The sequence below is a fragment of the Cetorhinus maximus genome, chromosome 22 (genome assembly GCF_964194155.1).
Source record: "Cetorhinus maximus chromosome 22, sCetMax3.hap1.1, whole genome shotgun sequence".
NCBI lineage: Eukaryota > Metazoa > Chordata > Chondrichthyes > Lamniformes > Cetorhinidae > Cetorhinus > Cetorhinus maximus.
Genome location: NC_135900.1, coordinates 70726598 through 70751495, shown reverse-complemented (window position 1 = coordinate 70751495; position 24898 = coordinate 70726598). Strand labels below are relative to the sequence as shown.

Here is a 24898-nt window from a genome sequence, read left to right as displayed (position 1 = left end):
TTGTCTTGCTTTCTCCTGGTCACTTGGAGGGAGTATCTTGCTTGGCAGAGTTGTCTTATACTTACATCCATTCAACAGCTCTGCTGGTGATTCCATGTCAGCCTTGAGAGGTGTAGATCAGAGCGACAATGAGGCAAGACTTGGGTCTTCCTTTGTCTCTTGGCATTTCATGAAGGCTCCCTTGACTGCCTGGTTATACCTTTCTGTAAACTCATGTGACTTCATGCTTGCAGAAAACTTTAGCCCTGCCAGTGCTGGTGTGATCTCTTGCAGTGTTGGAATGGGGTAGTGATTTCTCTTTTTTGCTTGATTAAGATCCTTGGGATCCAGGCAAATTTTTAACCATCCATTTGTCTTCTCTCTAATGACAATGGAATTTACCCAGTCTGTAGACTCTGGCAATCGCCTTCTTTTCTTCCATCTCTTGGAGCTCCTTTTCAAGCTTTCCTTTTAGTTCCATTGGTACTTCATGTGGGGGATGAATCACTGGTTTCATCACTGGGTCAATAGTGATGTGATACTCAAAATCCTCGAAGCATCTAATAGCCTCATCAAAACACTCTGGATACACTTGTAGAGATCTTCCTTGCTTCTGATCAGAGGGCGCTTTTCAAGCCTCAGTGTCACCTCCTTCATCTCCTGATTTACTGAGATAAGCTGCAGCTCTTCACAACTGCTCAACCCTAGGACAGGGTTTCAGTGACATGGAACATACAGTTAACATCGTTTCCTTTGTGTATCCCTCTGATTTTGGTTGTTCCTAGTTGTCGAATCTCAGTTCCCTCATATGCCATTATGGCGTTGCTCGTTTTAAAAAACCTTTCTTTGGGAACCCATTTTCTTACAGATGTTCAAGAAAGATCTTCTATAGTCCGAGCAGGATAATGTTACTCAGGTGTCAATCTTCAGCTTCAGATTATGGTTGTGGTTTATTTCTCATTGTCTTCCTGATCTGAATGGTTGTGTGAATTTTTTTTCCCTGGGAAATGGCTCCTCCATCCTCTTCATGCAGTGGCATGGTTTCTATGCCTATTGTGTCCTCAAACTCGTCATTATCTTCAGTGAATGGATGTTTTGGTTCTCTTTATTTCTCATTCGCCCTGTTGCTCTGTCTCTGATAACTCATTTACCATCTTCTTTCTTTATTCTGCACATCTTTTCCCAGTGATTTGGCTTCCCACAACCTCTACAGTTTGATGCATATGTGGGACATATCCTTCTGTCTGTGAACTCATGGTTGCCCACAATTCTTGTACATCTTCCTCACTGTCTGGTCTGAAATTTTGTGTTGTTTTGCTGTATCAATACTGCTATGTTTCTCTTGACTTAACTGAAGGCTAGCCACTTGGTCTACTGGTGGCTTCATGTGCTCTGGCAGTGTCTATAGCTGCTATATTGTGAGCTTGTCCTTTCCAATCAATTCTTTTTGCACTACAGAATGTGCATAACCCCAAATGAGCTGACCTAGCAGCCTTTCATTTGTATCCTTAAATTTGCATTCTGGCTGCATTTTTCAACTTTGTTATGAAATTGTCAACAGGTTCACTTGAAATTCGCCGTGAAATTCATATCAGTTTCACAGACTCCTGGACATTTACAGCACAAAAGGAGGCCATTTGGCCCATCGTGCCCATGCAGGTCAACAAAGATCTGACTACACTAATCCCATTTTCCAATGCTTACTCCATAGCCCTGGAGGCTGAGGCAACGCAAGTGAATATCTAAGTACTTCCTAAACGTTACCAGAGTTTCTGACTCAACCACCCTTTCAGGAAGCAAGTTCTCAACTCCCCTCTTAGCCTTCTACCTCTTACCTTAAACCTATGCCTCCTGGTTATTGACCCCTCTACTAATGGAAAAAGTGCCTTCCTAGCCACCCTATCTATGTTCCTCATAATCTTATACACCTCTATCAGGTCCCCTCTCAACCTTCACTGCTCCAAGGAAAGCAACCCAACCTATCCAATCTTTCCTCATAGCTCAGACCCTCCAGCCCATGCAGCATCCTGGTAAATCCCCTCTGCACCCTCTCCAGTGCAATCACATCCTTCTTATAATGTGGTGACCAGAACTACATGTAGTACTCCAGTTGTGGCCTAACCAGCATTTTATACAGTTCCAGCATCATCTCCCTGCTCTTGTATTCTGTGCCTCAGCTAATAAAGGCAAGTCTCCCATATGCCTTTGTAACCACCTTATCTACCTGCCCTGCTACCTTCAGGGATCTGTTGATATGCACACCATGGTCCCTCTGATCTTCAGTACTTTTCAGGGTCCTACAGTTCATCGTGTAATCCCTTGCCTTGTTAGCCCTCCCCAAGTGCATTACCTCACACTTTTCAGTCAATACAATGATTTGACTTTAGCTCGAGAGATGTACTAAATTTTTCAATAATTTTGTCTGGACTTCTGCTGTCTTCTTCACTCAGCTCCTAACTATTAAACAAATTTAACGCTTTTTCCCCTGCCTACAAAAGGACATAGCTGACCCGTTCCTCTTTGCAAGTCCCTTTTAGGAACTACTGAATATATTTTGTTTAGAAGCATTTTTGTTCAAGCTTCTTAAATGTCTCTATGACATTATCAGCCTCCCAATTCATCAAGGGCTAGAACTCTGTGTTTATAGCTGCAGCGGCCATTTTTCTTTTGCACAATTCACTCAGTTTTTCTCTCTCTGGCACTAATTTGGGTTGATTTTTCAATCTAATTCAGCATTAAATTCACTTAAAATATTTGTTCTTTTTTACTCACAGATACCCACTGCCACCATGTTATGTCTTTTGGTTCCCATAAGTTATAAATAATCACACTTGAGAGTCAAAATGCTGGTGTGTAGTTGAGTGTAGTTCTTACTGCTCTCCACATGACCAGTAGACTGAATAGACTGATGCATTGTTATTCTGCATATTACTGCAGTGTGACAGTGAATGCGGCAGCCTGGGGTGTATACTTACATAGCAATTAGTTTCTAGTTATTTGTGAATAATGTAACATTATAACAATATAACAGGAACATAGGAACAGGAGAAAGCCATTCAGCCCTTTGAGCCTTTTCTGCCATTCAGTCTGTTTAGGCCTACCTGTTCCTCATCTTTGTATACTTTATTCCATATCCCTTGATGCCCTTACCTGACAAAATCTATCAGTCTCAGTCATAATAAAATAACAGATAGGAGCATATGGAATAGACCATATGGCCTGTTGAGCCTGCTCTGCCATTCAAAATGATCATAGCTGATCTTGGGCTTCAACTCCACTTTCCTGCCCACTCCCTTTGCTCCTTGATTTCCTGGGAGGCCAAAAAATCTGTCTATTCCAGCCTGAAATGTATTCAATGATGGAGCATCAATAACCCTCTGGGATGGAGAATTCCAAAGATTCACAACCCTTTGAGTGAAGAAATTTCTTCTCATCTCAGTCCAAAATGATCAGCCCCCTTATCCTGAGACTGTGCCCCCGTGTTTTAGATTGCCTCGCCAGACGAAACGACTTCTAAGCTTCTACCCTATCAAACCCCTTCAGAATTTTGTAGATTTCAATGAGATTGCCCCTCATTCTTCTAAACTCCAGAAAATATAAGCCCAGTTTACTCAGCCTCTCATTATAGGACAACCCCCTTATCCCAGGGACCAATCTAGTAAACCTTCACTGTACCACCTCCAAAGCAACTATATCCTTCCTTAAATATGGAGACCAAAACTACACACAGTATTCCAGTCTTGAAAATTTCAATTGACCGCAGCATCCTCAACCTTTTGGGGGAGAAAGTTCCCGATTTCCATCTGCATTATGTGATTTCACCCCTAACTAGCCTGGTTCTAAATTTAAAATTGTTCCATGTTGTTCTGGATTCACCTGCAAGAGGAACTAGTTTCTTTCTATCTATCAAACCCTTGTATCATTTTAAACCCCTCAATTAGATCACTCCTGAATCTTCTAAAGTCGAGCCATGGTTATTGAATCTGGCCTCATACTATAGCTCTTTAAGCTCTGGTATAATTCTGATGAATCTGTACTGTATCCCCTCCAAGCCCAATACATCTTTCCTAAAATGCGGCGCCCAAACCTGAATGCAGTGCTCCTGTTGGGGTCTGACCAATACTCTGTGAAAATGAAACATCACTTGCTTCCCTTTGTATGTCAGCTGCCTTGAAATAAAGATGAACATTACAATAGCCTTTTTGATTCTTCTATTTTCATTAGACATGTGTCAAGAGGGTCACCAAAACTGCCACAGTTTGGCAACCTGTATCAGCATGCCCGGCTCCTTCCAATGTATCTGCAGGACAGGATATACTGGAGATGGACAGACATGTACAGGTGAGGAGACTACAGTATGTCCCCTAAACTATTACTCATGAATAGTCTCCTAATTGTACACCTTGAACAAGCTGAGCCCTTGCCAACTGGCTCACAAAGTCTCCTAATTATCCATTTATTGGATTTGTAGTAACCTTTGAAGAATTCATAAGTGATTAACATTTGATTGCAATATTATTTGTGTGTGTTGACAGAAATCCTTGAGATGTTTTAATCAAAGACTGGGTGAAGTCTTACTGGGAGATGGGATACCGAGCAATCAGAATGAACCTGAATTTACATTAGTGCCTTGACATCTCCAAACAATGCACAGCCAGCAAATTATTTTTCAAATCAGTGTGATTTTGTAGGCAAATATGGCAGCCAACTTGTGCACAGCAAGATCCCATGTATGGCATGGGGATGAATCCTAATTGAGCTATTTTGTTGGTTGGGAGAGGAATATTGACCAGGATGCTCTTCCTCAGATTGATAACATGGGATTTTTGCTTTTGTGCCAGATTGAATCCTTGACTTTAACATCTTATTTAAAAAATGGCATTGTTGACAGTACGACATTATCCTGGTGTGGGGATTGAACCCATGATCTCTGACTCACCTCTGGCCTTATTCAGATCGCCACTGTAAAATAACTAATCAGGTGATATAGAAGGGCAGGCTAGATTGGCCAATTGTCAACTGTTGCCCAGACCATTACTGTGTTGTTTAAATTTTTGGGGTTAAATTCAGTGCAGTCAGAAGTATTATTTTTGCATGCAGTGAGTGTTGTGTTAAAAGGCAGTAATTCTTTTTACCATATATTCGTTTCCTCAGATGTGGATGAATGTTTCCAGAACAATGGCGGCTGCTCCCAGCGCTGTGTGAACACGATGGGCAATTACCAGTGTCATTGTCACCCAGGATACACCTTGAGACCTGGAAGCAGAACAACCTGCACAGGTTTGACCTGTCTTTATAGCTATGCAATCAGTTTTTAAAAAATTAACCTATTGGCACTAAGTTATATCAGGCAATCAAGATTAAAAAATGGGAATGAACTGAAGGTTCATCTACTGTTTAGATATCAGATATTCCACAGTGTTGGAATCATGAACGCCTCACTAGGTAAATATCCTATATCAACTGAATCCTCACTAAGTGTATATCCCACAGCATTGACAGAATCTTGTATGCCTCACTAGGTATTTATCCCACAACACTATCTGAATCCTGCACACCTCACGGGTATATATCCCACATCACTGTCTAAATCCTGAACACCTCATTGGACATATCTCCACAGCACACTTAAATCCTCACAGATAGCCTTCTTAGTAAATTAAAGCCAGATTATAATTTCCCGGATATTATTCGGGTCTGGGTGAAAATTCCTCAGTAATGCATTCCCTCACCATGGGGAATACAGATATGAGCTCTCGAGTTAGCGATGCAGAAGACTACATGAGACAATATAAATTCTTAAATATATGGACAGTTCTTAAAGTATCGAACATGCAATTCAAAATCTGATGGAAACAGTCATTTGCAATATTAAATAGGTTCTAGGAAAGAGAGAAAATACAATCTTATTTCGAGTAGAGAATCCAGTTTTAAATTTCAACTAAGATAAAAGCAAAAAACTGTGGATGCTGGAAATCTAAAACAAAAACAAAAATAAAAATACCTGGAAAAACTCAGCAGGTCTGACAGCATCTGCAGAGAGGAATACAGTTAACGTTTCGAGTCCGTATGACTCTTCAACAGAACTAATGAAAAATAGAAGAGAGGTGAAATATAAGCTGGTTTAAGGGGGGTGTGGAACAGGTAGAGCTGGATAGAGGGCCAGTGATAGGTGGAGATTGCCAAAAGATGTCATAGACAAAAGAACAAAGAGGTGTTGATGGTGGTGATATTAGCTAAGAAATATGTTAATAGGTAACATTAAGGGTAGAAAGCAGGACGAGCAAGGTACAGATAGCCCTAGTGGGGGTGGGGTGGGGGAAAGGGATCGAAATAGGCTAAAAGGTAGAGATAAAACAATGGATGGGAATACATTTAAAAATAATGGAAATAGGTGGGAAAAGAAAAATCTATATAAATTATTGGAAAAAAGGGGGATTGGAAAGGGGGTGGGGATGGAGGAGAGAGTTCATGATCTAAAGCTGTTGAATTCAATATTCAGTCCGGAAGGCTGTAAAGTGCCTAGTCGGAAGATGAGGTGCTGTTCCTCCAGTTTGCATTGAGCTTCACTGGAACAATGCAACAGGCCAAGGACGGACATGTGGGCATGAGAGCAGGGTGGAGTGTTAAAATGACAAGCGACAGGGAGGTCTGGGTCATGCTTGCGGACGACCGAAGGTGTTCCGCAAAGCGGTCACCCAGTCTGCGTTTGGTCTCTCCAATGTAGAGGAAACCGCATTGGGAGCAGCGAATGCAGTAGACTAAATTGAAGGAAGTGCAAGTGAAATGCTGCTTCACTTGAAAGGAGTGTTTGGGCCCTTGAACGGTGAGGAGAGGGGAAGTAAAGGGGCAGGTGTTGCACCTTCTGCGGGTGCATGGGAAGGTGCCGTGGGAAGGGGTTGAGGTGCAGTGGGTGATGGAGGAGTGGACCAAGGTTTCCCGGAGGGTACGATCCTTGCGGAATGCCGCCAGAGGGGGTGAAGGGAAGATGTATTTGGTGGTGGCATCATGCTGGAGTTGGCGGAAATGGCGGAGGATGATCCTTTGAATGTGGAGGCTGGTGGGGTGATAAGTGAGGACAAGGGGGACCCTATCATGGATCTGGGAGGGAGAGGAAGGTATGAGGGCGGATGCACGGGAGGTGGGCCGGACACGGTTGAGGGCCCTGTCAACCACCGTGGGTGTACCTTGCTCGTCCTGCTTTCTACCCTTAATGTCACCTATTAACACATTTCTTAGTTAATATCATCACCGTCAACGCCTCTTTGTCCTTTTTTCTATGACATCTTTTGGCAATCTCCAACAATCACAGGCCCTCTATCCAGCTCTACCTGTTCCACACCCCCCTTCAACCAGCTTATATTTCACCTCTCTTCTATTTTTCCTTAGTTCTGTTGAAGAGTCATACGGACTCGAAACGTTAACTGTGTTCCTCTTCGTAGATGCTGTCAGACCTGCTGAGTTTTTCCAGGTATTTTTATTTTTGTTTTAAATTTCAAGTATATTTACAGTAAAAATATGTTAAGTAGGATATTCATCAAATATTAAAATAACATTTACTTAATCCCTAAGTGAGTGAAAGACACCTGAACTAGTCAAGTGGATCTAACTGTCCTCCTGTTTGCTCCTTAATACTAAAAATATGTTTTGGGCTGTATAAATAATTTCCTATTTAGGAATTTCCTATTTTATATTCTAAATTTGGTTTAGATCATTGTTAATTTCTTCTGAAAGTCAGCCCTCTCTTATTCTAAGAAGATTTATAGAACTGTGAATTTCTACAAAATTATGGGCCCCTTTGATTCTAGGGAAGCCACACTTGCCGGAACTTATGATGGACAATTGTTTTCATTAGTCAGGGGTCTGTGTGTGAAAATTATTACATGATTCTAAGTGATAAAAATCGCTAACTAAGTGTGTTCTTCTTATCTGTTCCTACATTGTGCTTTCTTCCTGACATTAGAAAAGCAGATGTACTGATGTGCAGTTTTTTGGGTTGTGTCTTTCTTATCAGTGGATTCTCATTGCTGATAAGAAGACCTGAGGTTTAACTTGTGAGGCTGTGTAGCTAGGCCTTTGTGAACTTTTTGACCTTTTAAAAAATGAACTCTTTTAAATTCTTTAAGCTCTTATTTATAGGAAAATAAGTCTTATTGCCAGTGGAATAGCACTCCAGCAGGAATCATCGCCTTCGAACGTGGGAGGCAGGGAAGGGGTCAAAGAAAGGTGTAGAAGAAAGAAGTCTAATATCGACAGAAAATAAAAATGTTCATTTTTATTCAATTCATGCCAGCTGCAATCTGTACTTTTCTTACTGGTGTCTGTTTGACATTTTCAGATGTGGATGAATGTTTACAGAACGATGGCGGCTGCTCCCAGCGCTGTGTGAACACCGTGGGCAGTTACCAGTGTCGCTGTCACCCAGGATACACCTTGAGACCTGGAAGCAGAACAACCTGCACAGGTTTGACCTTTCACATTTCACTGCTGCTAAATTGAGGTGTCCAATTGGAATTAAAGTGCTGACTTCTGCCGAATCCCAATCCAGACAGGGAATAGTCTTATGGCTGGAAGCTTGAGTTCTAATATTAAGAACTCATTTTCAACTTTATTTTTTGTTCATTTGTTCTCTGGATGTGGGCTAAGCTGCCAAAGGCACATTTTTATTGCCCATCCCTAGTTGCCCCAAGAGGCAGTGGCTATTCGCTGTGAGCTGCTACAGTCACTGCTGTGATTGTTCTATCATTAGTGTGTTAGGTAGGCAATTCTGGGCAATGATACTTTAACAGTGAAGGCATGATGATATATGTCCAAGTCAGGATTGCATGTGACTTGAATATCATGATGTTCCTATGATCTTGCTGCTCTTGCCACAGGGCTGGAAGGTGCTGTCAAAGCCACCTCAAAGAATTGCTGAAGTGAATCCAGAGGGCACCAGTGATGGAGGGGTTGAATATTGTGGCAGGTACGCCAATCAAGTGAACTGCCCTGTGCTGAGTGGTGTTGAGTTTTTTGAGTGCTATTGCAACTCCATACATCTAGCCATCAAGTAGCGATTATTCCATTAGTTTCCTGGCTGAAACTTTGTAGATGGTGACAAGACTTTGCAAGGTCAGGAAGTGAGCCATTTGACATAGAGTTCCTTGTTCTGCCCCACCTTTATACTCACAATGACGATATAACTGATTCGCGTCAGTGCTGGTCAATGGTGATCCCCAGAATATTGATGATTTGGGCATCAATGGTGGTCGTGTCATTGAAAGTCACTGGGAGGGTGGTCAGGCTTTTCCTTGCTGAAGATGGCATTGACTGTCACCTATGCTGTACAAATGTTGCTTGTTGCTGTTGGGCCAAGCCTGGATGTTATCTAGACCCTGTTATAGGTAGCCAAGGAATTCTTCACTACTGGAGAAGCTGTGGAGATAGCTAAACACCATAGAATCATCAATGAAGAGTCCAACTGCTGACCATATGGCGGAGAGAAGATCAATGATGAATCAGCAGAAGATGACTGGGCATAGGACACTTCCCTGAGAGAATCCTCCACTGAAATCTTAGGACTTCAACGATTTACCACAATCATCGAACATACAAACAAGGAGCAGGAGTAGTCCATTCAGCCTCTCGAGCCTGCTCTGCCATTTAATAAGATCATGGCTGATCTGATAGTAACCTGAAATCTGCATCCCACCTACTGCCAATAATCTATCACTCCTTTGCTTACCAAGAATCTATCCACCTCTGCCTTAAAAATATTCAAAAACTCTGCTTCCATCACGTTTTCAGGAAGAGAGACCCAAGTCTCACACCCCTCAGAGTGAAAAAAATTTCACCTCATCTCTGTTTTAAATAGGCGACCCCTTATTTTTAAACAGTGACCCCTAGTTCTAGATTTTTCCACAAGAGGAAACATCCTCTCCCCATCCACCCTGTCAAGACCCCTCAGGATCTTATATGCTTCAATCAAGTCACCTCTTACTCTTCTAAACTCCAGCGGATATAAACCTAGCCTGTCCAACCTTTCCTCATAAGACAGCCCACCCATTCCAGGTATCAGTCAGGTAAACCTTCTCTGAATTGCTTCCGACGCATTTACATCCTTCCTTAAATAAAGTGACCAATACTGTACACAGTACCCCAAATGTGGCCTCATTAGAGACTAGTACAACTGAAGCATAATCTCCCTACTTTTGTATTCAATTTCATATGTAATAAATGATAACATTCTATTCGCTTTCACCCCATGTGTTATCTATGATTCCAGCCTTTGGAGGGTTTTCCTCTTGATTCCCATTGATTTTGTATTTTTTAGTGTTCCTTAGTGCTACATTTGGACAAAAGTTGCTTTGATGCTAAGAGCAACCACTCTCACTTCAGCTCTTACTCTTAACAATTAACATACTTCTATGGTGGTGTTAGTTGGGGAAGGAATGTTGCCTAGAACATCCTCAAAACTGCCTGCCCTTTTTTGCAGATGTCATGGGATCTTTAGCATCCACCCAAGCCAGTAGAAAATGAAAGACACTTTCCTACATATGGTAATAGGACAGTCAAAAACCTAAGCACAGGCTTTCAGGCTGTCTTTTGTTGAGGACATGTGAAAATGCTTCAGAGAATGAAGAAAGGCAGGAACTTAGAGAAAAAATGATTCTTTATTTTCCAGATATCAATGAGTGCCTAGCCAGTCCTTGTGATGTGCACAGTTTATGCAGGAACTTCCCTGGAGGTTATGGATGTGACTGCAAAGCTGGCTTTGAGCTCAGCGGTGGCATATGTGTTGGTAAGTCTGTCACACATCTAGAGATAAATATTCAACATGGGCATGTCAGAAACTGCGGAAGCCAAGCAAATTATATTTTTCACCTCAGCGTCAGGGAGAGAGGGGCTGAATAAACATAATTTTTCCTACATTTGCCTTTTAATTATGCAACTTCACCTAAAACACTGAAGCTTGATTGTCCATTATGGGTACAGCATGGGTAATGGAAATTGGTCATGAATTGAGTTACTGTTCAATGCCAATAAATGTCCCAAGTGGAATCCTTGACAAAATGTGGATGCACATCAGTCGATGGAAGTTCAAAAGTAGGAGTCAGCGATATTAAGTTCCTAGCCCTAAATGAAAAAAAACAAGATGGTGGATCAGTCAAGAGATAATGCATGTTGATGTTTTGTGTATATCATGACTATAAAAAGTGAAGAAAATCGCCCCTTTGTTGAGTTGGAAAGAAAAGGCGAACAACTGTGGGAAGGATTCTGTCATGCTTTCTTCAGAGTAGATTTCATACTACCCATCAGAAATTTTGCTGAAGTGTGTGTCTGATTAGGAAAAAACTGAATCAAAATGCTCCAACTCCCAGCACCTAGTTCAAAGGTAATCATAAAGGCAATATCTATAGGGTAAATAATTGGGACACAATTATGCAATCAATATAAGTTCACTGTTAAAGTTTACTTCACTCTTAAGTAAAACAGACTGAATATTTATTTTGAAAAGTGTAATTTTCTTTTGCAGATACGGATGAATGTAGAGACAATCCGTGTGACCCCACTGAATATTGTCTGAACTCTGTGGGAAGCTATCTGTGTGTGTGCCCCTCCGGTAACTGCTCAGGTAAGTCACAGCTTCACTTGAGACAGATTAGAGGTTGAATTTGGAGCATGTAGTAGTGTTTTGAGGGATTGGGTGGCACAGTTCACCTTCAGTGCCCAAATTTGAAAACTATCTCTCTGATGGCTACACCGGGGCTTAGAGGAATGTTTCGGGGACCCTTAATGCTGACTCAGATTTGGAATAAAATTAAAAAGAAATGTTTCACTTGGAGAGGAATTTGAGCAGACAAGTTCCAAACTATGTCACTCCTCCTTCTTCACTGACCTTGCTGATTTTAATTCCGGGGCATCATCTGTATGTTGCCTGCAATGGGCAGGAAGTGGCTGCTCCCTGGCAGGCAAGAGTGGAGGTTTGGGCAGTGGGAGCCTGCCAACTGGCACCAATACAAGGTTCGCTGGCAAGAAGTTGCATCATGAGGAGATGGTTTTTTGAGGGCCATGCAGGAGGAAAGGAGAGGTGAACCCAAGGCAAGGAAGGCCTGAATTTCCTTGAGACATAAAGGAAACATCCTGCTCCATTTGGGCCCACATGAATAAAAATACCTGTTTGGGCCTCTTCTGCTTGTGGATGATCTTCTCGCTGTTGTTACCTGGTGGAAAGCCACAACTGTTCCCTGTCCAGACCGGAGATAAAATTGCAGTCAGAGCCGAAAGATGTCATTGGAACCTTATTTACATATTGAAGGCAGGATCCCATTGGCGCTGTTTGTCTATTTGGAAAGCAAGTCATAATTGAAGATGACAGAATTCAAGTGGGCATTGTCGGATAAACCACCTGGCCAATTTTAACTGTCCACCTGTCTGGTTTCTGTCGAACAGGAAGGGTTAAAATAACTCACTGTGTCAGCTTTATTCTTATTTATCCTTTCATGGGATGTGGGCGTTGCTGGCTGGGCCAGCATTTATTGCCCATCCCTATTGCCCTTGAAAAGGTGATGGTGAGCTGCCTTCTTGAACCACTGCAGTCCCTGTGGTGTAGATACACTCACAGTGCTGTTAGGGAGCGTGTTGCAAGATTTTGATACAGTGACAGTGAAGGAACAACAATATAATTCCAAGTTAGGATGGCGAGTAGCTTGGAGGGGAACTTGCAGGTGGTGGTGTTCCTATGCATCTGCTGCCCTTGTCCTTCTAGGTGGTAGAGGTTGTGGGTTTGAAAGTTGATATTGAAGGAGGCTTGATGAGTTGCTGCAGTTCTTCTTGTAGATGGTACACACTGCTGCCACTGTGCGTCGGTGGTGGATGGAGTGAATGTAGAAGGTGATGTGTGGGGTGCCAATCAAGCGGGCTGCTTTGTCCTGGTGTTGAGCTTCTTGAGAATGTTGGAGCTGCACTCATCCAGGCAAGTGAAGGATATTTTATCAAATTCCTGACTTGTGCCTTGTAGATGGTGGACAGGCTTTGAGAGTCAGGAGGTAAGTTATTTGCCATGGAATTCCCAACCTCTGACCTGCTGTTGTAGCCACAGTATTTATATGTCTGATCGAGTTCAGTTTCTGGTCAATGGTAACCCCCAGGATGTTGATGGTGAGAGATTCAGTGATGATAATGCCATTGAATGTCAAGGGAAAATGGTTAGATTCTCTTCTATTGGAGATGGTCATTGCCTGGAATTTGTGTGGCATGAATGTTACTTGCCTCTTTCAGCCCAAGCCTGAATGTTGTCCAGGTCTTGCTGCATGTGAACACGGACTGCTTCATTGTCTGCGGAATTGCAAATATCTCCATTCGTGACCTTATGATGGACGGTAGTGCATTGATGAAGCAGCTGAAGAAGTTTGGGCCTTGGACACAACTCTGCAATGACATCCTGGGACTGAGACAATTGACCTCCAAAAAGCATAAGGCTTTGAGGTATATGACTCCAAGCAATAGAGCATTTTCCCCATGATTTCCATTGACTCCAGTTTTGCTAGGGCTCCTTGATGCCACACTTGGTCGAACGCTGCCTGGATGTCAAGGGGCAACCACTTTCGCCTCACCTCTCGAGTTCAGCTCTTTTGTCTTTGTTTGGACTAAGGCTGTAATGAGGTCAGGAAGCAAGTGACCCTGACAGAACCCTGAGTGTCAGTAAGCAGGTTATCGCTGTGTAAGTGCTGCTTGATAGCACTGTCAATGGCACCTTCCATTACTCTGCTGATGATCTAGTATAGACTGATGGGGCGGTAATTGGCTGGGCTGGATTTGTTCTGCTTTTTGTGGACAGGACGTACGTGGGCAATTTTCCAAGTTGCCGGATAGATGCAAGTGCTGTAGCTGCACTGGAGCAACTAGTTCTGGAGCACGAGTCTTCAGTACGACTGACATAATATTGTCAGGTCCCAAAGTCCTTCCTAAATGCAGTGCCTTCAGCCATTTTGTGATATCACGTGAAGTGAATCAAATTGTTTGAAGACTGGCATCTGTGATGCTGCAGACATGAGAAGGAGGCCACTTGACACTTCTGGCTGCAAACGGTTGCAAATGCTTCAGCCTTGTCTTTTGCACTTATGTGCTGGGCTCCCCTGTCATTGAGGATGGGGATATTTGTGGAGCTTCCTCCTCTAGTTAATTGTTTTACTGTCCACCACCATTCATGACTGGGTGTGACAGGACCGCAGAGCTTAGAACTGATCCATTGGTTGTGGAATCGCTTTGCTCAATCGTATGCTATTTCTGCTGTTTGGCATGCACGTAGCCCTGTGTTATAGCTTCACCAGGTTGACACCTCATTTTCAGCGATGCATGGTGCTGCTCCTGGCGTGCCCTCCTGCACTCTTCATTGAGCTTGCCTCAGTTTGCAGCACCCGTACTTCTGAGTCGTAAGGTTATGGTTTCAAATCCAACTCCAGTGACTTGAGCATCAAACCTAAGCTGAGACTTCAATGCAATACCAAGAGAGTCCTGCACTATTGGAGGTGCCATCTATTGAATGAGACGCTTACCTTTCAGGTGGACATTAAGAATCTCTGGGCACTGTTCAAAGAGGAGTAAGGAATTTAGCTTTGAGATGTCCTGAGGGTGTGGAGGATGCTATATAAATGCAAGTTCTTTCTTTATTTTTCACCTTTTCTTCCACACACCTGGTCAATTTTCATTCCTTGACCAGCAACACATTGACAGGCCATTCATTGTTATAGCATCTTTTAGTGCAAATATTCACAGTGCCTTTCAAAGTAATCCTTTGATTATGAAGAGCTTTGAGATATTCTGAGACCTTCATGAGTTAAATTTCTTTCTTTCCATTTACTTAGATGCCAAGTCTTTGCTGCTGGTTTTGTGTTTCATGATTTAGTTCCCACTGTATATTTTTCCAATTGTTTCCCATTCATCATTAAATGAGCAAAGTAGGTGTTTGTATCTGAATTGACAGTTGTTGGATTCTCACAGGAAAGGAAGTATGAATCTTACTAAAACCCATTGAATTATATTGCATACAGGAAGGAATCACTGTCCAATGAGACCTGCTTGTAAATGGCCATGTGAGGCCATTAGGTGAGAATTGAATCTGGCTCAGAAGAGACACCCACATGCATGCACACACAGTATTGAGACTCGTGTAAATAATAGCTCTGTGGGTAAAGTTATTAAGGTGACTTCCCCTCTCACAGTATAATTACATTCCAAGTGCCTTCGGCAGACCAGGTTAGAGGTTTATAAAGAAATATTACTGGTAAAAAGGAATAGCCTTTAGACAGTTGGACTTGGGAAATAAAATTGTGTGTGAATTAATCAGATAACGTAGAAGCTGGCTGTTCAGCCCATCACATCTGTGCTGATGTTAGCTCTTCCATTAGCTTACCTAATCCCAATTATCTGTTCTTTCTTTTTATATTGTTCTTTTTGAAGTACTTATTCAATTCCATTCTATTAATTTCCTGCCCCTCAATCCACCATCATATAATCATAGAATGATTATGGAAAAAGGCCAGTCAGCCCAACAAGACCAGCTGGCCTTGGTAATCTTCTTGAAGTGTGTTAACCAGAATAGGACACAATACTCCAGGTGGAGCCTAACAAGTGTTTTTAAAAAGTTTAGTGTAACCTCCTTGATATGATACATTATCCCCCTATTAGTGGTAGAGCTTCCATCTCACTCTCTCAAATTCCCTCCCTAAACCACTCTGCCTCCCCACTTCTCTCTCCATCCAGATGAAGAGATTAGTTTCCATAACTAAAACCTTATATTTCTGGCATCGTTATGCTGAATCTAAACTATACAATTTATAAAACTCAAATAACCTTTCTATTGTGCAATCAGAAATAATATAGGTGACTGAATCTCATGCTCTTCGTGAGTCTCAGTGCCAGTAACACATTTGTGAAATATTCTCCATATGAAAGCCATCTCAAAGATCATCCATTTGAATAAACTCTCAGCTATCTCTCTTCACTCGCCCAGAAAGGCACGGCAACTATTTTTGTCATAATTATGAGCCCATTTCACAAAGGATACTCTTGACGCACCATATTGCCCACTGGCAGTTCATACCCAAAAGCTCAGGAGGGCACTTCTCAATATTTCCATTCACTCCTAGTATGCAATCCCATGGACGATAATCCTAATCCAGGGAATTATTTTTATATTCTTAAAACATCAATTGTGGTAAAACATCCCGTGCTAGAGAAATATTTGGAAAGAAAGTAAGGGCTTGTATTTATATAGCACCTTTCATGATCACTGGATGTCTCTAAAGCACTCTACAACCAATGAAATACAGTGAAGTGTTATCATTGTTGTAATGTAGAATACACAGCAGCCAGTATGTGCACAGCAAGCTTGCACCAGCAGCAACATGTAATGATCAAATAACCTGTTTTTCTGATATTGATTGACAGATAAATATTGGCCAGAACATTGGGATAACTCCTCTTCTTCGAAATAGTGCCACTGGGATCTTCGATGTTCACCTAAGATGACAGATGTGGCTTCAGTTTAACATCTCATTCAAATGACAGCACCTCTCACTGTCCAGCACCCCCTCAGTTCTGTAGTGGAATATCAGCCTTAATCTTTATGTTCGAGTGCTATCATGGGATTTGATCTCACAACCTACTGCCTGAGCAGTGAAAGTATCACTCACTGCACCACACTCTTTAGGCCTTCTGGGGATGTTCAGGATACTATTTCCTCATGTCACTGATTGACCAGTCAATGGAAACAATCGTTCATTGCTCACACTCAGAAAGCCAGTCGTAAGCTTCTTTGTTTCAGTGATAAAAGAAATACAGATTGAAAGGTCAGTTGAGGTCATAAAATGGCTCATTTACACTTGCTAGAAGCGACATACATTCATACATAGGGACCCATTCTCTGCAAACAAAAGGAATATGTTCAAGCCTTGTGCCTTTTTTGAATTACCCAGAAACATGGAGAGTCTTGAGTTCCCCAATGCTTTCTCCGAGTTGACTTGCTTGAGTAGAAATTGTAGTGATTGTTTGAAATTTAGAATTCTTGTGTTTGTCCTGATGGGCTCAGGACAAAAAGCTTCAGCAGGATGACTCTCTTTACAGCAATATACAGATTGAGAGGTTGTCTCCATAACCAAAACCTTATATTTCTGGCATCATTACACTGAATTTAAACTATACAATTTCTAAAATTCAAATAACCATTCTATTATGCGATCAGTAATAGTATAGGTGACTCAGTCCCATGCTGTTCATGGGTCTAATGGTCTGCAGTGCCAGTAACACATTTATGAAATATTATCCACCTGCACTGTGATTACTTCTAAACTACCCTCATTCGTTTTATATCTGCAGCTATTGACGTGTGTCTCAACAATCCGTGTGGACCCAATGCCTCCTGTACACAGCAGGACAGAAGCTTCAGATGCTCCTGTGTGACTGGCTACACCTGGAATGGATCTGTCTGTACAGGTGTGTGACGGGAATCATTGAACCCATTGGAGATTGAACTGAAGTTACTGCTTCCATATGGGACTGGAGATTTTGTCAAGTTCCAAACCAGACTGGGACAGTGGTGGGATCCACTTTTTTTGCTGACGATGGAAAAATTTGGAACACCTTAAAATAAATTTTGGATCCCTTCACAACTGAAGTTCTGCGAAACAGTTACGATCAAGGTTCACACACAAACTATAGTCATTTGTGAGGGGCATTGGAGGTTATTTTGCATTCTTCAAACTCAATTTAATTATGCAGAAGTGGAGAAAGGAAAAAATGGGTTAAAATTTGAAAAGGAGTGAAATGGGATTGAGCAAAATTTGAAAAAAACTAGTAAACTCATCGAAATATTTAAGATTCTAAGGGGGTTGGACGAGGTTGATGCAGAGAGACACTAAAATTAGAAGGCATAGCCTCAGGACAAGGGAACAGTCGTTTAGTGCTGAGATAAGGAGAAATTTCTTCACTCAGAGGGTTGTGACTCTTTGTAACTCTCTATCCAAGACAGCTGTAGATGCTCCATCGTTGAGCATACTCAAAGCTGGGATCAATGGCAAGATCAGCCATGATTGTATTGAATGGCAGAGCAGGTCCGATGGGTCATGTGGTCTACTCCTGCTCCTATTTCTTCTGTTATTCTTGTGTTTCTATGGAAGCATTGGCCATACTTCTTTCATTATTAGTGAACTTGCTTTGAATTAGATAAGTTGTATCTCTTATCTATCCAGTTCCTACTGAGATTTAAATTGCTTTATGTAATATGTTTAAATTTGCTTAAGGGACGTGAGTGTCGCTGGCAATGCCAACATTTATTGCCCATCCCTAATTACTTATGAGAAGGTGGTGTGAGTCACTTTCTTGAACTGCTGAGGCTGTGTGGTTTAGGTGCACCCACACTGCTTTTAGGGAGGGAGTTCAGAGACAATGAAGGAATGGTGATATAGTTCCAAGTGTGACTTACAGGGGAACTTCCAGGTGCTGGTGTCTCCAAGCACCTGCTTTCCTTATTCTTCTAGGTGGCAGAGGTCGCAGGCTTGCAAGGTGTTGTTGAAGAAGCCTTGGTGAGTTGCTCCAAATGGTACACACTGCAGCAGTTGTGCACCAGTGGTGGAGGGAGTGAATGTTTAAGGCAATGAATGGGGTACCGATCCAGCGAGCTGCCATGTCCTGGATGGTATCAAGCTGTTTGAGTGTTGTTGGAGTAGTACTCATGCAGACAAGTGGAGAATTTCCTGACTTGTGCCTTGTAGGTGGTTGAAAGGCTTTGCGGAGTCAGGAGCTGAAATACCACAGAATTCCCAGCCCCTGACCTGCTATTGTAGGTGGTCCAGTTAAGGCTCTGGCCAATGATGATCCCCAAGATGTTGATCTTCGTGACTATTTAGTATTGTAATGCTGTTAAAAAGTAATAGGAGGTGGTTAGATTCTCACTTGTTGGAGATGGTCATTGCCTGGTAACTGGGTGGCAAGAGATTTACTTGCCACTTATCACACAAACCCGAATGTTGTCTGGTCCTTGCTGAATGCGAGCATAGAATGCTTTATTAACTGAGAAACTGTGAATTGAATTTAACACAGTGCAATCATCAGCAAACATTGCCACTCCTGACTTTCTGATGAAGGAAAGGCCATTGATGAAGCAGCTAAGAAGCTGGGATCTGGAACACACTTTGAGGAACTCCTGCAGTAACAGCCCGAACTTGAGGTTATTGGTCCCCTAACAATCCTAACCATCTTCTTTTGTGCTAGATATTACTTCAGCCAGTGGGGAACTTCCCCAGATCCCCATTAATTTCGATTTTAGCCAAGCTCCATTGTGTCACCCTTAGCCAAATGCTACCTTTGTTTCAAGGGCAATCATTCTCACCTCACCTCTGGAATTTGGCTCTTTGGTCCACGTTTGGGATCTGGAGCCAAGTGGTCCTGACAGAACACAAACTGAACATGGTCAGAGAATGGAAAGAAAAGCAATTGGTACTGAGTGAAGTAGCTATTGGTGTTCAGTCCTGACCTGAAATGCAAACTCCTCAGTTACGGACTCACCTATATTGTGTTTCCAGCATTTCCTGTTGTTTCAGATTTCCACCATCTGCTGTATTTTGTATTTTTCATGAGACTGTAGGTTCCATTCAACTCCCTCCGATGCTTTTACCAAATGTCTCTGCATCACTCCAAGAATTGTAAACCCATCTCTGATATATTACGGGATGTTTAATCCATGAACCCTGTCCCCCAACTGTCCAATACCAAGATCTCACAATTGGTCATCTCAAAAATTCATCATTGAAACTCACTGTGTTCCCATGCCATTTGAGAGCAGGAACAGTCATAGTTACTAAATTGGTTGGTTAACTTTGGGCAAACAGTCATTTTTCATGTTCTTTTTTGTTTCTCTCCCTATGATTTTCACCTGGGTTGCTCACTACATTATTCTGGAGATTAATCTTTAATTGCTGGAAAATCCAGGAAAATCTGGTTGTGTTGTCTCCCATTCCTGAATAAATTGACTCTTTGCTGATGTTGCAGGTATGGCATCCACCACACAAAGGCCTATCCTTCATGCCACAGACTGGACTATTCATCATTTATATGAGACATGTGGCTCAAGCCTAAATCTGGGTGTATGTAGAAAGTTTAAGATTCACAAAGCTGGGGAGCCTCCAATGAACTCTTCCTTTCTTCTAAACTTCAGATGTGAATGAATGTCAAAGTGGAAGCCACGACTGTCACAGCTCAGCCTCCTGTTTCAACAGCCGTGGCTCTTTCCAATGTGTGTGTAATGCTGGACATTCTGGAGATGGAAGGAATTGTACAGGTAACTGACACCGAATCTTCCCAAGGAAAAGTATTCCCAATTCCAAATATTGCATTAATTGTGAGGAAATTGCAATCTCTGAGAGTATGTTTCAGCCAAATCCTGTCACCTTTCTGGTCTGGATGACTCAGCTACTCATGAACCAGTTGGGCCTTTGGAAGGGGAAAATTATAACATTCTGAATTATAACATGCTGGGAGGTGTACAGACATTGACAAGGTGTTACTGCCTTAAAATGTGTTGCTAAGATAAAAACTGGAATCTTTACTGAAGCAATGAACCTGAGGAGAGAATTACCACAGAGAGAACTGTGAGTGTTTCACAAATCTCACTCTGAAGGGGTGAGAAGTGCCCAATAAAAGGCACGTATGAGTTTTCTTCCTGTAATCACCTGTATCTCCTCATCGAAGCTTCTCAATGTTTATGGGATATAATTGTTACACGCACTACAACTTCGATGGGATTATATTGAACAGCAAGGCACTTTCAACAGCAGCTTCCAAAGCCGTAAGGACGAAAGGAAGAATTCATTGGAGGCTCCCCAGCTTTGTGATTCTTAAACTTTCTACATACACCCAGATTTAGGCTTGAGCCACATGTCTCTTATAAACGATGAATAGTCCAGTCTGTGAGATGAAGAATAGACCTTTGTGTGGTGGATGGCTGTACAACTGCAACATCAGCGGTGAGTCAATTTATTCAGGAGTAGGAGACAACACAACCAGATTTTCCTGGATGTTCCAGCAATTAAAGATTAATCCCCAGAATAATGCAGTGAGCAACCAGGGTGAAAATCATAGGGAGAGAAACCTAAGGACATCAGGCACTTGGGAGCAGAACCACATGCAACTTACCCTCTAAGTAATTCTGACTTTGAAGCATATTGTTATTCCTTCACTGCAACTGACTCGAAGTACTGGAAATCCCTCACCAACAGCTGCCTGGATGTAACAACCCCATAGGGACAGCTACAGTCAAGAAAAAGGTTTTCCATCACCTTCTCAATGCTCATTAGGGATGGGCATTAATGCTGGCCTTGCCAGGAAGCCCATATCACAAGAACGAAGAGAAAAAATGGCGGCATGTTTTCTGTTAAACCATCTCATTTGTTTTATATCTGCAGTTATTGACGTGTGTCTCAACAATCCGTGTGGACCCAATGCCTCCTGTACCCAGCAGGATGGAAGCTTCAGATGCTCCTGTGTGACTGGCTACACCTGGAATGGATCTGTCTGTAGAGGTGTGTGATGTGAATCATTGAACCCATTGGGGAATGAACTGAAGTTACTGCTTTCAGATAGGACTGGAGATTTCGTCAAGTTCCAAACCAGACCAGGACAGGGGTGGGATCAGGGTGTGTGTTTTGATGTTATGTTTTCCCTGTGATGAAAACCAATGAAACCCACAACAACCAACTGTAACTCTCCTCACAATCCATCTGACTATACTTACCATCAAGACTAACGCACTAACAATGTTAACATGGGTCAGGTATTGGAGGATGTTTAGCAAATATAAACCTGTATTCCAATGCGGGTGGGGGAAGAAAAGCAAGAAACTCGGGGTTGGGGACAGATTAAAAAGTGACTAAATTGGAAGTTAATAAAAATATAAAAGAGTTTTGGTGAATGATGGTGTTGGTCACATTTTATCCATAATCACTAAAGCTTCACTGAGCAGTGTCATGGGTAATTTTCATTCTACTCAGTTTTCAATTCTTCCATATATCTTTACTTGGTCACTGAAATGGAAATGAAACAATTGGGACTGAGTGAGCAGACAATTGGTGTCAGGTCCTGACCAGAAACAGAAACTCCTCATTTACTGACTCACCTGTTTTGTGTTTCCAACATTCCTCTTGTTTCAGACTTCCAGCATCTGATATATTTTCTGTTTTCCCTTAGATTGTAGGTTCTACTCAATTCCTTCCTTTGTTCGGTCAATTGTCTCTGCGCCACTCTAAAGATTGTTAACTCTGCTTGGAAATATTATGGGATATTTCATTACATGACCTCCATCATCCAATGACCCAGATTCGCACTCCCACTATTGGACATGCAACCTGTCCATCATTGTGGTTCACTACTTTTCCACCCCTTTCAAAATTAAACAGGGTGCTAATTACCTGCTTGGATGACTATTGGTCTAGGGTCAAACAGCCTTTGATATCACTTTTGTTTCTCTCCCTATGATTTTCATCTGGTTTGCTCACTGCAGTGTTTCGGAGATTAGTCTTTAATTCCTTGGACATCCAGGAAAATTTGTTCGTGTTGTCTCCCTATTCACTCATGAATATATTGACTCCTTGCTGATGTTGCAGTTGTACTGTTATCCACCACACAAAGTCTATTCTTCATATCACAGCCTGGACAATTCATCTTCTGTGAAAGCCATGTAGTTCTAGCCTGAATCTGGTTTTATGTAGAAAGTTTAAGATTCACAAAGCTGGGGATCCTCCAATGAACTCTTCCTTTCTTTTAAATTTCAGATGTGAATGAATGCCAAAGTGGAAGCCACGACTGTCACAGCTCAGCCTCCTGTTTCAACAGCCCCGGCTCTTTCCAATGTGTGTGTAATGCTGGACATACTGGAGATGGAAGGAATTGTACAGGTAATGGACACTACATCATCCCGGGGCCCCAATTCCAAATGTTGCATTAATTGTGAGGAAATTGCAATCTCTGAGAGTATATTTCAGCCCAATCCTGTCACCTTCCTGATCTGGATGATTCAACTACTCATAAGTCAGCTGGGCCTTTGGAAGGGGAAAATTATAACATTCTGCATTATAACATGCTGGAAGGTGTGTAGACATTGACAAGGTGTCATTGCCTCAAAATGTGTTGCTGAGATAAAAACTGGAATCTTTACTGAAGCAATGAACCTGAGGAATAAATTACAAAGGAGAGAACTGTGAGTGTTCCACAAATCTCACCCAGAAGGGGTGAGCAGTGCCCAATAAAAGGCACATTTGAAATTTCTTCTTGTAATCGCCTGCATCTCCTCATTGAAGCTGCTCAATGTTTTTGGGATAGATGGGAACACCACCACCTAGAAGTTCCTCTCCAAGCCACTCACCATCCTGACTTGAAAATATATCGCTGTTCCATCGCTGTCGTTGGGTCAAAATCCTGGAACTCCCTTCCTAACAGCACTGTGGGTGTACCAACATACATGGACTGCAGCAGTTCAAGAAGGCAGTTCACCACCACCTTCTCAAGGGCAATTAGGGATGGGCAATAAATGCCGGCCTAGCCAGCGATGCCCACATCTCATGAATGAGTTTAAAAAATAACAATTTTTGTATCCACTACAACTCCGATGGGATTCTATTGAATAAGAAGGCACAGTTGACAGCAGCTTCCAAAGCCAGAAGCTGTACAACTTAGGACAAGGGCAGCAGGCACTTGGGAGCAGAATGAAGTGCAACTTTCCCTCTAAGTTATTCTGGGCGAAATTTTACGGCAGCGGGATTATAAATTCCCGCCAAAGCCAATGAGGTTTAGAATGGCTCGCCGCATTTTATGGCCCCATGCCTGCCAAAACGGGGCCGAAAAATTCTGCCCTCTGACTTTGAAGTATATAATTATTCCTTCACTGCAACTGATTCAAGTTACTGGAATTCCCTCAACAGCTCTCTAGATGTACCAACCCCACAGGGACAGCTACAGTCAAGAAAAAGGTTTTCCATCACCTTCTCAATGCTCATTAGGGATGGGCATTAATGCTGGCCTTGCCAGGAAGCCCATATCACAAGAATGAAAAGAAAAAAATGGTGGCATGTTTTCTGCTAAACCGCCTCATTTGTTTTATTTCAGCAGTTATTGATGTGTGTTTCAACAATCCGTGTGGACCCAATGCCTCCTGTACCCAGCAGGACAGAAGCTTCAGATGCTCCTGTGTGACTGGCTACACCTGGAATGGATCTGACTGTACAGGTGTGTGATGGGAATCATTGAACCCATTGGGGAATGAACTGAAGTTACTGCTTCCAGATAGGACTGGAGATTTTGTCAAGTTCCAAACCAGACCGGGGCAGGAGTGAGATCAGGGTGTGAGCTCTGGAGTTTGTTTTGCAGGTGATGAAACACCAATGTCAACTTCAACTATGCACCTCCTCATACCCATCTGGCTATAATTACCATGAATTCTCACACATCAACAATCTTATTTTGGGCTAAATGTTAGACAATGTTTTCCAATGACTAAAGTTTGCTTCAGTGAGAATAGGGGAGGAATTGCAAGAAGCTCTGGGTGAGCATTGGGGCTCAAAACAAAGTAAAGTGGTATTCATTAAATATCCAGTGTATCAGTGAGTGATAGTGTTGGTTACATTTATTTCATTATCTCTAAAGCTTCACTAAGAATTGTCATTGGTAATTTTTAACAATCCATTTTTGCACTGAGTTTTGAATTGTTCCATAAGGCCAGTGAACTGTAGAAAAAACAATGGAGCTGAGTGAGCAGACAATTGGGTCAGGATTTTCCAGTCGTCGGGCAGGCTTAGCAGGTGGGCCCAGGAGCGATTGGCAAGCCGACCCCCAACCGCGATCAGGCCCCGACCGCGATTTCATGCTGACCGACCAATTAACGGCTGGCCAG

General features: G+C 42.3%; 1 protein-coding gene across 1 annotated transcript in view; it reads left to right on the top strand.

The window, feature by feature from the left end:
* The window catches only part of LOC144696332 (uncharacterized), a 187064-nt gene that overhangs the window by 9182 nt on the left and 152984 nt on the right, over positions 1 to 24898 (top strand). The window contains exons 5-12 of the mRNA XM_078567548.1: positions 5134 to 5259; positions 8318 to 8443; positions 10643 to 10759; positions 11495 to 11593; positions 17338 to 17454; positions 21420 to 21536; positions 22785 to 22907; positions 24115 to 24234. Coding sequence (XP_078423674.1) covers positions 5134 to 5259; positions 8318 to 8443; positions 10643 to 10759; positions 11495 to 11593; positions 17338 to 17454; positions 21420 to 21536; positions 22785 to 22907; positions 24115 to 24234 — 945 coding nt within the window. The remainder of the gene's footprint in view (positions 1 to 5133; positions 5260 to 8317; positions 8444 to 10642; positions 10760 to 11494; positions 11594 to 17337; positions 17455 to 21419; positions 21537 to 22784; positions 22908 to 24114; positions 24235 to 24898) is intronic.